This window comes from Chelonia mydas, chromosome 3 (assembly GCF_015237465.2).
Source record: "Chelonia mydas isolate rCheMyd1 chromosome 3, rCheMyd1.pri.v2, whole genome shotgun sequence".
Taxonomy (NCBI): domain Eukaryota; kingdom Metazoa; phylum Chordata; order Testudines; family Cheloniidae; genus Chelonia; species Chelonia mydas.
Genome location: NC_057851.1, coordinates 171,527,268 through 171,539,278, shown reverse-complemented (window position 1 = coordinate 171,539,278; position 12,011 = coordinate 171,527,268). Strand labels below are relative to the sequence as shown.

At 40.5% G+C, this 12,011-nt stretch overlaps 1 protein-coding gene across 1 annotated transcript in view; it reads left to right on the top strand.

The window, feature by feature from the left end:
• The first annotated feature begins 551 nt into the window (after positions 1 to 551).
• The window catches only part of STPG4 (sperm-tail PG-rich repeat containing 4), a 28,053-nt gene continuing 16,593 nt past the window's right edge, over positions 552 to 12,011 (top strand). The window contains exons 1-4 of the mRNA XM_043543148.1: positions 552 to 584; positions 1,362 to 1,622; positions 3,075 to 3,139; positions 3,891 to 3,945. Coding sequence (XP_043399083.1) covers positions 552 to 584; positions 1,362 to 1,622; positions 3,075 to 3,139; positions 3,891 to 3,945 — 414 coding nt within the window. The remainder of the gene's footprint in view (positions 585 to 1,361; positions 1,623 to 3,074; positions 3,140 to 3,890; positions 3,946 to 12,011) is intronic.

Below are 12,011 nucleotides of genomic sequence, written 5' to 3'. Positions count from 1 at the left end.
CACCCACTGCTCTTCACTGCCCCCAGCCCAGCTCTGGCCCCAGCTGCAGCTCCCCTCCCTGCTCTGCTCCAACCAGCTCCACCCCCTGCTCCGCTCCAACCAACTCCGGCCCCAGCCACAGCTCCCCTCCACCCCAGCTCAGCTCCGGCCCCACCCACCGCTCTTCACTGCCCCCAGCCCAGCTCTGGCCCCAGCCTCAGCTCCCCTCCCTGCTCCAGCCCAGCCCAGCTCTGGCCCCAGCCTCAGCTCCACTCCACCTCCTGCTCCATCCCCAGCCTAGCTCTGTTAATTTTTTTGTAGCATGAACTATGTTTAAAGATGGTTCTTTTTCTAAAGGTTCTAGTATACTGTATTTGCCCATCATAGGTAAGGTCTAAAATGACTTTGCTTTTTAAAGGCGGAATCCACACTACAAAAACAACTGATTTTGGAGCTGCCAGCTAGGGAGAAGCCTTCATAAACACAAGCCATTTAAAATGTCTTTCTTGATTGACCCCCCAGCAAGGAACAACTTATTTTCCCATGTTAGCACTTCAGAAAATACAGAGAATATGTTGAGAAAGAAGCAGATTCGGGGCATCTGGGTAAATCCAAAATCCTCATCTTTCAGCCGCATCTGAGTGAGAAGAAACCTCTTGCAGTCTGGAATAGTCTCTGTGGCTGTGGAGTGCAAAATATTCAGAGAGCCTCTGTAGGCCAGCAGCCACAGGGGTAATTTGCAGCTGAAGAAAGCCCTAAGCAAATCAGCAGTTTCCACTGAGAAGCACATCTGACGCCATTAAATTTTATAGCAGGACTGACAGCAAAATGTTCTGTAGCCAATATTTTTTGTATCTTTTTTTCCTCCTGCTTTTCTGTACCTAACACAAATTGGATGTTTTCACTGGTAGAAAGCGAAGATGAAAACAGTAATTCAAATGGTGTGTTCCAGTTCAGTTGTGGTTTGGTCCCTTGAAGTGAGGAAGCAGTCACTATCTTGTCAATCAAGTTGAAATGTAGAAATTTGTTGTTACAGCAATTTAAGTTGGAGGCTTGATTGCAGCTCTTGGGCATAGGTCTTTCTGAGCAAGAACAAGATGCTTCTTGTGGGTAGCTTACATGTTAGAACATGATGCTGATAGTTCAATTGGCTGTTTTAATTATTTTCTTTAGAAAAAGAAATATTTGTCATTAACCATTTCACAGATGAAATGACCAGGATCCAATAACTTCTGAAATGTGAGCATATGTCAGGCGTTGAATGACTGGATTTAATTAAAACAAAGACAAATGCCAGTTCAAAATAACATGTCAAATACACTTTTAGTAGAAATGCAGAACTGCACAAGAATCTCAGCCTAAATTATGTTTGTTTTTACTAGCCAACACCTACGCCAGGTACTTATATAGTACGGGATTTTATTGAAGAAGCCCAGCTCAACCCAGTGAAAGTGACATATAATTTTAAAGGAGAAGGCAGAAAGAGATGTTCCATCTTCCAACCAACAGCTGATCTTACGCTACCAGATGTTTATACATACATTCCTCCTAGCTTTGTAGATTTGGCAGGAAAAAAGCCAGCTACATATTCATTTAAAAGCACACCAAGGAAAAGTCCCAACACCTTATGTTTTAAAGATAAGGTAAAAACAAAATAGTGGTCAGAGCTATCTCTAAATGAAAAAAGATAAGGGGGAGCTTAAGGTCACCTCTCCCAGCTTGCACACATTAACTACAATTTGCCCTGTCTAGAACTTTAAAATGTATTATTTTATATGGTTTTGGTGTCATATTTTAAAAATGTACCTTTGATCCCAGACTAGACAAGCCCTGAGTGCTATTGTCACAGGCTAGGCTTTTTCAGACCCACCCACTGGTCCTCCCAGAGTATAAACAGTCACTGAGTGAGAAGAAACCTTTGGAGTCTAGTGCAGTCTGGAATAAGAACTTCCTTCTCTATGTCCAGCCTTGCCCCCCTCATTTTGCTCGGTATATAAAGCAGCTGATCCTGGTTGATTGATAGGCTCCAGCCACCTTGATCTTCTTAGCCTGTTTCTGTCAGATACCTTAATCCTGCAACAAATATAGGAAAGGGTTAGACTTTTTAGATGGCTCCCAGCCCCCCTCAAGATTCCAATGAGTGATATAGCTGTCACTGGGACTTCGGTCTCTCCTTTCCATGTCAACCAGCTCTGTACCTAAGGCAGAAAGGAGGCCAAGAGGGGCTTCCCCTGTAAAAGAGCTCTGCACCCCTCAAATGGCCCTCAGAAGATCCTGGCCACCATTTGCTCATGTATTATTCATGCCACCTGCAATCTCCAGGTTCAGTAAAGTCTGCAGAACTGCCATAGGGGAAGAAGGAACAGGGTTCATGTTCCTAAAATGGCTTATAATACAAACAAAACGTTACCTAGTCTAGTGGATGAGAACACTGAGTGTAGGCTCTCTTTCTTTCTCTTCCTCTGACCTCTGCAATTGCCAGGGGAAGGGCCTTCATCCTCTGTCTGAACCCTCTCACTAATTGGCACGACATAGTAGTTTCAGTGGAGTGGGTAGACAGAGTAAGAGTAAGTTGCATATGAACTTTGAGTCTTTTGGCTGGGGGCACCAATATAATGGGTTTGCTTGGACTAGCCGCTGTGGAGGTTTTGCAGCTGTGCACACCTGTATTCACGAATGCATCGGTTTCCTCCACATCTGAAAATTTAACCACATAATTTAAATCTAGTTTTTCAGCATCCTACTCTAAAAAATGTTTATGTTTAAGTGGGTATAAATATTCTTCTGCTCTTCAGAGGGGTGTTGCAAGGCTTAATCAATCAGAATGAGGTTTTAGCTCCTTAGATGAAAGGTTCTATATGCCACTGGCTTCATTGGGAGCAACAGCTGAGTAGGATCAGACCCTTAAAACATAGCAATACAAAATGATGGGCCTGGTATGAGCTAAATTCCACCCTCAGATACATGCATATCTTTCCTGTTGATTTAAATGAGAGTTGTGTCTGTGACTACAGATGTTAGTGAAGAAATCAGTAATATGAAGTCAAACCTTGATTACCTGTCACTGTCCTGTCTATACTACCCATTCCTTCCAGGATATTGACACTGCACCAGGACAGTATAATCTTTTCCCTGTTCCAGTGCCCAAGTTTGCATCCAAGTAAGTAAATCAACGTTCTTATCTTCTCATTTTCTTAGACTGTTTTATTTTCATGTATTTTTACCTGAATTTCAGAGCTACTATGCACCTACAACTCCCATTTAGGTCTTATCCAAAGCCCATTGAAATCTCCCATTAACTTCAGTGAATCAGCCCCATAGTCAGTGTCCTGACTCCCATCTCTGTGTTAGGGCCTTGATTCGACAAAGCATTTAAACACATGCTTAAGCCCATCCCCATGCAATAAGTATGTACTTGACTTTAACCACATGTTTCAGTTCTATAGACTTCAAGGTTTGAAGCATGTGCTTCAAGTTAAGCATGAGTTTATGTGCTTTGCCGGATCGGGGCCATAATACTCATTCCAGCGAGAGTTGTTTGTACTCAGCGCCTCCGAAAAACAGTCCTTTTCCATCTGCAGGTGCCTAAACATGAATTAAGATACCTACATCATTTGAGTTTGTAAATAGGGCTCTTTATAGATAGTAGTAGTAGTGAATTATGATTAATAAAAGTGGTTTAGCTATCTTTCTCTATATACCTAGGGAAAGATACGGTTAAGTCTCTTAGTTTCACAGTATATTTCACCAGTACAGAATGACTTCTGTTATATTGCCTATTGAGATTGAGAAGAACGACAGATATATTTTCTTATACTGAAATAGAAGCAGGTGGAAACTGTTGGTGAAACTGTAAGTAGCAGTAAGAGTGTGTCTCAAATGACCTTAATTGCTTCTTTTTCAAAACTCAGGCAATTTATGTTTCGTTCTGCAGTTCAAAGATTCCCAACAACTTACTTCACTCCTGTAAGTACTATGTAGACAAATATTCACTGATGATGAAAAATGTGGGGGTGTCTAACAGGGGAAAAAACACATCTTGTAGTTCCTTTTTATGTTTAAGGGATGGTCTTTACTGCTTTATAGTATATTTAGTATTCTGAGTATGCTAAGGCTCTGATCTTGCAAACAGTTAAGCTCATGATTAATATGAACATGAGCAGATTTTTTTTTTTTTTTTTTTTACTACAATGAGACTATTCACATGAGAAAAGTGACCTATGTTCTTAAGTGTTTGCAGGACTAGGGCCAAAATGACTTTTGAAAATTATTAAAAACCTCAGCTTTGCTTTGGCAATTATTCAATCTCAAAAGCCATGCATAGTGGGTATATTATAAAACAACAGAGACTGTTGCTATTCAACATATCACTGGAAAAAAAATAAAAGAGAAAGAGAAAATACTGTAAGGGCTTGAAAGCTTTGGACCGCTTCTTTGCCAGGTATGTTCTGGAGATGTGGGTAAGATGAGTAATTGACTCGAGAAGTGAAAGTGTGTATATTTCTTCAAGCTTGTGAAGAAAGGAAATGAGAGGTTGGACATGCATCATGCCAGTGTGAGAGGAGAATGATTAGCTAAAATTCCTCCCTTGCATTATACTGTAATAAAGCTTAAAATGCTTCCACCATTTGCAACATTTAGGCCTGTTTTTAATCTCACCCGTTGTGTATCTCTGTGGCAGGGCAGGGGTAAACTCCTTTAAGGCCCTGCCAAAATGCTGGCTGTAGCCTGCTCACTGGCCAGGAGAAGAGACACAGGTATTCAGCAGGGAGCCCAGCTGCAAGCCCTAATGAGGGCTGGCTCAGAGGAACATGCTGAGCTAAGTACTGACAGCTAGGCTGAGGCACGAGAGGGCTATAAAAGCCCTGGGCAAGCCTCAGTGGGGAGGCTGGCCTGGGAAGAGACAGGAGGGTGGTATTGCTGTCTCCTTACTAAAGAAGGAAGCCTCAAAAGCCAGGAGACCCTGGGGAGGGTCTATGGGGCACTAGCTGTTGGGGGATCTGGGAACTGCATGAACACTGTAAATAAAGACACTGGGTGATCCAGCAAAAGAAGGCATGGAAGGTTCTTTATGATACCAGCCTAGACACAGGGTGCAGGCTCAAGAGGGAAGAAGCCCGTGGTGACCCTGTGACAATCTCCAATGATTTCCATTGCATTATTCCTGATTTATACTTAGGGAGACAGGAATCAGGCCCATGATAATTCCACTACCTCATTATTTCACTTAAAATGTACCATATGTTGTTTATTAAATTGTCAACTACTCTAATCAGACATAGAATAAAAGTACTCATGTGCAATTCTGACATCATTCTGAATCAGCAGGGGATCATACCCCCATGAATTCTGGGCCTAAGCCAGCGAATCCTCCACATGCAGAACTCCAGTAAAGAAAAAGCTGGCTTGATGCACTTCTACTGGTGATTACCCAAAGCTTAGTCAGTTCTGGACCTCGCCTGCCATTGTGTAGTAAACAAGCTGTATACACTCATATACTACACCCTTTCTCTCACACACAGTATTTTTTTAAAAGATGTTTTCTTTTTGTTTGTGTTTTCTTCCCTCCAGGAATACTCTGGGCACTTTTCTGTCGCCCAACTTATGCCCTGACCTTGCAGACACTTACACATGATTAATTTTAAGCTTGTGAATCATCCCATTGATGTCAATGGGTCGACTCATGAGTGTAAAGTTAAGCATTTTGCAGGAGTGGAACCTTAGAGATAACTGCTCTTCTTGATGAACTGTCTGGATAAGATTCCTTTCAGAGCCCGTAGTACAGCTCCCAAGTGGGTGAGAGGGGACTCTTTGGTAGGACACAAGACCCTGGGCTCAGTGCCCAACCATGTCCTTTGCTATCCCAGGAGTAAGGGACTAAATTTGAGCTTTGAAGTTTCATATTTTATTACGAAATGCTTACTCAGTGGTCTTATTAATTTTGTTACAGCTGATAATTACGAGACATCCCATAGTTCCAGTGATACCATTGTCCATTCAAGCTTCCTTTTATGCAGTTTGTTACAATGCCACTAAACCTGGTGTTGTAATTATGGGATGCCTATTCTCGATTCTCTGTTATTAAGTGAACACAGAGTCATCATCTGTCCTATTTTTTTACCTAAAGGTGATTCACAGAGTAGAATGTGCTGTACTACAAAAGAAAGGGAAGAGAGTAGTTCTATAGTACATGGTTGGAGCCAGCGGTGACAACTCACTGCTGTGACTCATGCCTGGATTACACAGGCAGTCCAAAAATGGGCCTGGAATTCAGTTAGCCACAAACATCTGGAATCTATAAAAAGAGACTCTTCAGTCTAACAGCGAGAAACTCAGATGTGCAGCTTGAGACAAGGGAAGGTAATAACTCACAGTGGGATGAGATGTCAAAACTCATTGGACACCTGCTATGATCACTTCCTTAACAGGTAGTTCCTACAGAGAATGTTCACTCAAACTGAAAACCGATGCAAGTGATTTAAAAACTGATACAATACCACAAGAGGTAATTTAGACTATATGTATTACAGGCTTGATTGTGGTCCAGCTGCTCCTCACAAGACCACATACATGAGGGCGAGGGAGTAAGGAGCCATTTCTCCACCACCTTGTATGATTCATGTAAGGATGGCAAAAGTACAGCCTCAGTGGTCTGGGGAGTGCACTACCATGTATTCCTCTGAGATCCCCTTGGCAGAAAAGGGGAAAGAGTAGGCAGAGCCATGACAGATTACTCTTCCCCAAGTACAACAGAGGAGGGAAAAATACACCGCTCATAGCATTCAGTTTATGTAATTTGAAACATGGAAGGTGGAGTATGAAGGGATGTTTGATAGGATCGTAGAAGATTAGGGTTGGAAGAGACCTCAGGAGGTCATCTAGTCCAACCCCTCTGATGCTGAGTGTTGCCTGGTTAATTCCAAAGGCAAAACATTTACTCTTTGGAAGTATTTTTGTGAGTCCCATGGATTCATCATCTCTGGCCATGGTGTTTTTTGGCAGTATCTAACGTGAGGTTAGCTTCATCAGAGGCAGGGAACTCAACCCCAACCCGTCTCATCAGTTATTAACACACGGCTCCTGGGAGCCCTGAGAAAGACCTTCAGAAACTACTTTGGTAAAATATATTATCAAGGAATTCCTCTGGAAATGCAATTTATTTTAGCTGACTCATTTATTAAGAGCCAGTATCAGCAGTGATAATGCTCTTGTAATATTTGCCTTTCCCCCTTCAGGAATTTATGCTTAAATCTGTCACTCTTGCTGTGTTTTTCTCAGAAGATGCACCCTTTTTCTTTGGGCTTAAGTATAATTATCTATAGAAGATCAGAATGTACAGATGTCAGGAATTTCAGATTCCTAATGGGGACTAGAAGAGGATTTTGACTCATGAAACAATCTATTTGTGTTACTCATCAATCTGTTCTAGAAGGAACATCATCCTTTAAAAAATAAAACTCCCAGCAAATGCTGAGCAACTGTATGTGAAAGTACAGCAAAGGATTGTGTTTAATGTAAATTATCAAGAGATATTCTTCCACTGTCAAATAGATGTTAACCTTTTATTTGAAAATCCTCTAGGATCTCATTAACTTCTCCATGCCAGGTGGCCCTTTGTGATAAAAGAGCCTTTCTTTGTAAGCAGCATCTCCTTAAATGAGTTATTGATACAGCTGCCATACAGTATTTTGCAACAAATGAGCTTTAACATCCTTTAAAATTCTGCCTCCAGCTTCAGAATTGCAGTCAAAACCTGTATGCTTTGCTGATAGATCTGTTTGGCCGCTGCTTGGGAGATGGTTGTGTCAATCTTCCTGTTTATTTATCAGGTGGTTGTTCTGTATCAGAAATGTTCTCATTTAACCTCAGACTAACACACAGTTGGATCAATAATATTAATCTCAATAAGGTTTTTAATCATATACCCTATGTAATCTCATAAGCAATTGCTGCCCTTCTTAATCTTACCCTAGCATAAAATACAGTAGTGCACTAGTAATATTGCAGTGCTGTTATGTATGATGCTAGCTTTTCAATTTCATAAATACATATCAGCATCCTGTGAAAGGCTTAAAATGTAGTTATGGTCAGGAAAAGGATTTTGTAAAAACCATGTGTCCGTGTTCCATATTAACTCTTAATTATAAACCTAGCAGTATATGCAGAATGAAGTCCTGCTTTCCGGTTGGTTGATTTAACTGTTAGGAAAAAAGCCAGTACTGTTAACAGTCCCACATTCATAGCTATCTGCCGTTCAGTTGCTTAGCATATAAAATAGTAATTGGTTTTTATTTGGTATTCCAGCTTTTATATATTAATGTTTTTAATGGTAATGACTCTAGTAGTTAATTGCTGGCTGGATTAAGGGCTGTGACTTTCACCTTGGGTCCTCAGCTCCTCCAGATAGTCAATACTTGCCAGAAGATGACTTTTCCCATCAAACATTATTACTTAATCAATAACTCTTGAGTCACATTTGCTCATCTTACAAAACAGGAGCCTGGTCCTTCATTAAACACTGCTTACATTAAAGGCACTAACAAAACTTCCATTTACTTCAGTGGATTGGGCCTCAACATGTTTTTTCCAGCTGCCAGCACTACAGACCTAACCTGGTGTCTGAAACTAGCCTATGGTCCCAGTGCAGTCAGGGGAGATCCCTAAGCAGATCCTGCATGTCTCCATCACTCCAGCAGCCCCCAAATGAGGTCCCTTGCATTTAGTAATCTCTTCCCTTCCAGTTAGTCCGAAAGCAGTTACCTAACTTATGAGGTCTTTGCCTTGAGCACTCCAGTCCACTTCAGTATCATTTCGGTGCCTGTTTCCTTGGTGTTCTGGCACTTCAGTGCCTGCTCCAGCCCTTCTGCACATTAGCACTTGCCCCAGCCTCTTCTGCGCTTGTCTCAATATGCTTCGCCTTCTTAGCAGATGCACATGGCTCTCTTCCCTCAGCACCTCAGATTGCTCTTTTCCCAATACAAAAGTGCCTGTGTTTAGCAGGCCACTTGGCACTTCACTGCCTGCTCCATAATTATCAGTACTGGAAGACCTGGCTATTCTTCTTGATGCTAGTATTAGTGAGTAATTCCCCCCTCCCCAATGGCCTTTTCTTTAAAGGGAGAAAGGAAGAGTGCTGAGTGGCTCAAAATCATTCCAGATTGGTGGCCCTGCTCATGGCTTCATTGTCTTAGGAGTTGACCATGACATGCATGCGAGCATACATAGAGATGTCACCATGAGTGTGGAAGAACCACGGTGAGCCCCTCCAAATAATTAATCATTTTGAATTGCCTCATCATCCTGAAAAAGGCATCTCTCAACACAGGAAGTGACTGGGACATTAGGGGGCATTATATATACTAGCAGAGGATGGCATGTGTCAGCCACAGACCTTAGAGGTCAAAATGCTTGAAGAGTTGAAGATTTCCTGATCATTTCACTCGAAGTAGCAAAGATCCAGGAGTGAGAATCCTGAAGAATGATATCATCAGAAAAGCAGAACAACAGGCAAGTATTTTTCTCTTTTACACTTTGAAATGAAAGGGCATTAATTCTCCTTTTGTTGATAGCCTTGTAGCCCTAAGTCAGCATCAGCTTGATTTATCTACTGCTTGTGTCAATTATTATGTAAGTCAGATCTGCCAAAGTACCAGTCTAACTTGCATAGCTGACTCTTCAGAATACTTTTCCTTCAGAAGCTGTTTTGTCATCTGCCACTTCTGTCCTACTTTTACCCTTATCATTTACCCCTTTTTCCCTCTTCCATATCTACTGACCATAGTTTTATATGTTGACTGCCACTCATATTAGACCCAAGTTTACCTGTTTTAGACAAACCTGGTTTATTGCTGTAAATTATCAACAGGAGAAATATCATGAAACTGAAGTTAAGGAAAATAGTACATCTATTTAAGAAATGAATCCCGCCTAATTTCAAGCTGTCTTATCCTGTTATTTTTTTGTCTCTCTAGTTTGAGTCTTTGTCATTTATTTTAAAGGTCAGTTTCCCAGGTATGGTCTTTGATATATGGGAGTTTCAGCCTATAATAATATACCACAAGTATTTGATTGTGCAGTAAGACATCCAGATTTGGGTAAGACTGCAAAGGCATATTGCAAATATTTTCTGTGTATCTCTCATGCCATTTTAGATTTAAATGGAGCTTATGTCCTTCATGAAATTGGCTTTAAATCATTTACATTCTGTCACTGGGCATTTTCTCAATAGCTATTCTTTCCTCTAGTTAATTTCTTGTCAAATGTCAAAATGTGATGGCCAAGTAAAATGTCCTGTGATCTGAACAATACCTTACCTTCACAAACCTTTCCCATTGACAAACTAAATCAACTGCCGCATGAAATGGTACAAATGCATTAAAAAGCATAATTTTTATGCTTGATGGAACATGACAGAAGCTAAAATAAGAACAGGAGGAAAATAAACAGACATTAAGCTACCTAATGGATATAAATAGATTTGGTTGGATTTACAAATTTTAGATACTTTTGTTTGAAGTGTGGCATATCAGAACCACTTATGCCAGATAGTCATTTAAAATTGACTGGTATAAGTTATTTTAATGATATGAAACATTGCAACATCCATTTCAGTTGTTCATAAAAGGCTTGTTTTCATTTCAAGATAGGCTGATATCTTGAAATTCCTCCAGGGGCAGGCGAAGCTGTCATAATTGATCAATGTTACTCAGATTTGATGTGGCTAAAAAAATATTTTGTCTGGAACAGAATCTAAGAAATTAGAATGGTTTGTACAAAATCTAGGCTAGAACTTGTGTCTCAGTGAGAATGAAATGAATATTAGAAAAAATATTTTAAAGAAAATATAAAATAACAAAATTACATATCTACGAGCTACTTTAATGCCAGTGTTTTTTCTCTCCCTAAAGTTGCTGTCTATTTTCCTAAGGCTTAAAATTAGCTTCCAAATATAACTTTATAGTTAGAGTCTGATCTTGTTTCCTTTGCTTGACCGGAGTGGAAATTTTGGCTGTGCAAAAGTTGTAGGTTTGGGCTTAAAGTGGGGCAAAGTTGTGGGGAGGGGAAGAGAGAAAATGGCTCGGGGGAAGTTCACTCCAGTGCTGATGTCCTGCAAAAAAGCCATCTGCATCATTTAAATTCCATATTATGGGCCTGTTTGTCCTCTTACACCACTGTAAATCAGAAGTAACTTCTGTGAAGTTACATCAGTTTTACACTGGTGTGAGGTCAGAATCAGGCCCTTAACGGGAAGTTTACAAGGTGCATAGGACCAGAATTTGGTAAACACCCTACAATACTTCAGCTCCACAATATGGATCTAGATTTAGTGTACGGGAGGTGGTTTGTTACATTGCATTTATTTTCATGATTGAGGAGGGAGAGGCAAGATAGTTCAAAAGTGAAATAGACAAAGCTAAGCCCATTCTTATAAATTAATATTTCATTCGTGCATTGCAACTGGTTGGAAAGCTATAAAACAAATGAGCCAAAAAATTCTAGACCCTTATATTATGAGCCAGATGCTAATCTGGTGTGAATCAATGTAGTTCCATTGACTTTGGTGGAAATATGCCAATCTACAGCAGCTGAGGATCTGGCTCAATTGTTTATTTATGAAAATAAAAACAGAGTAACATGCGAAAGAAGCACATGCAAAGAATAATTAAAAGATCAAGAAAGAGTTCAGCAATTGTAAGAAAACATAACCTTCCAGCATAAAATATCAAGCACCATATATTATAGGTGGGCTGGTAGCATTATAAGACCCTGTTTTCACTTGCTCATAACTTTGCCAAAATTTAACCTGGGTGCTTGGTGCCTGCTTGCGATGACTTTTTTCCAAAAAATTCAGGCATTTCCAATAATGAGGCTAGGGAAAAATTCATTGTTTTAATTTATGTTAAAATTGCTGGTGTCCTTTTTTTTTCTGAGAAATTTTAGCAACACCATGCTTGGGAGCTGGAACTTGAAATTTGGCAGGCAGTGGCCTTTGCATCAGGAACATGCCTTTTGCCATGCCTGTGAAAATCCCC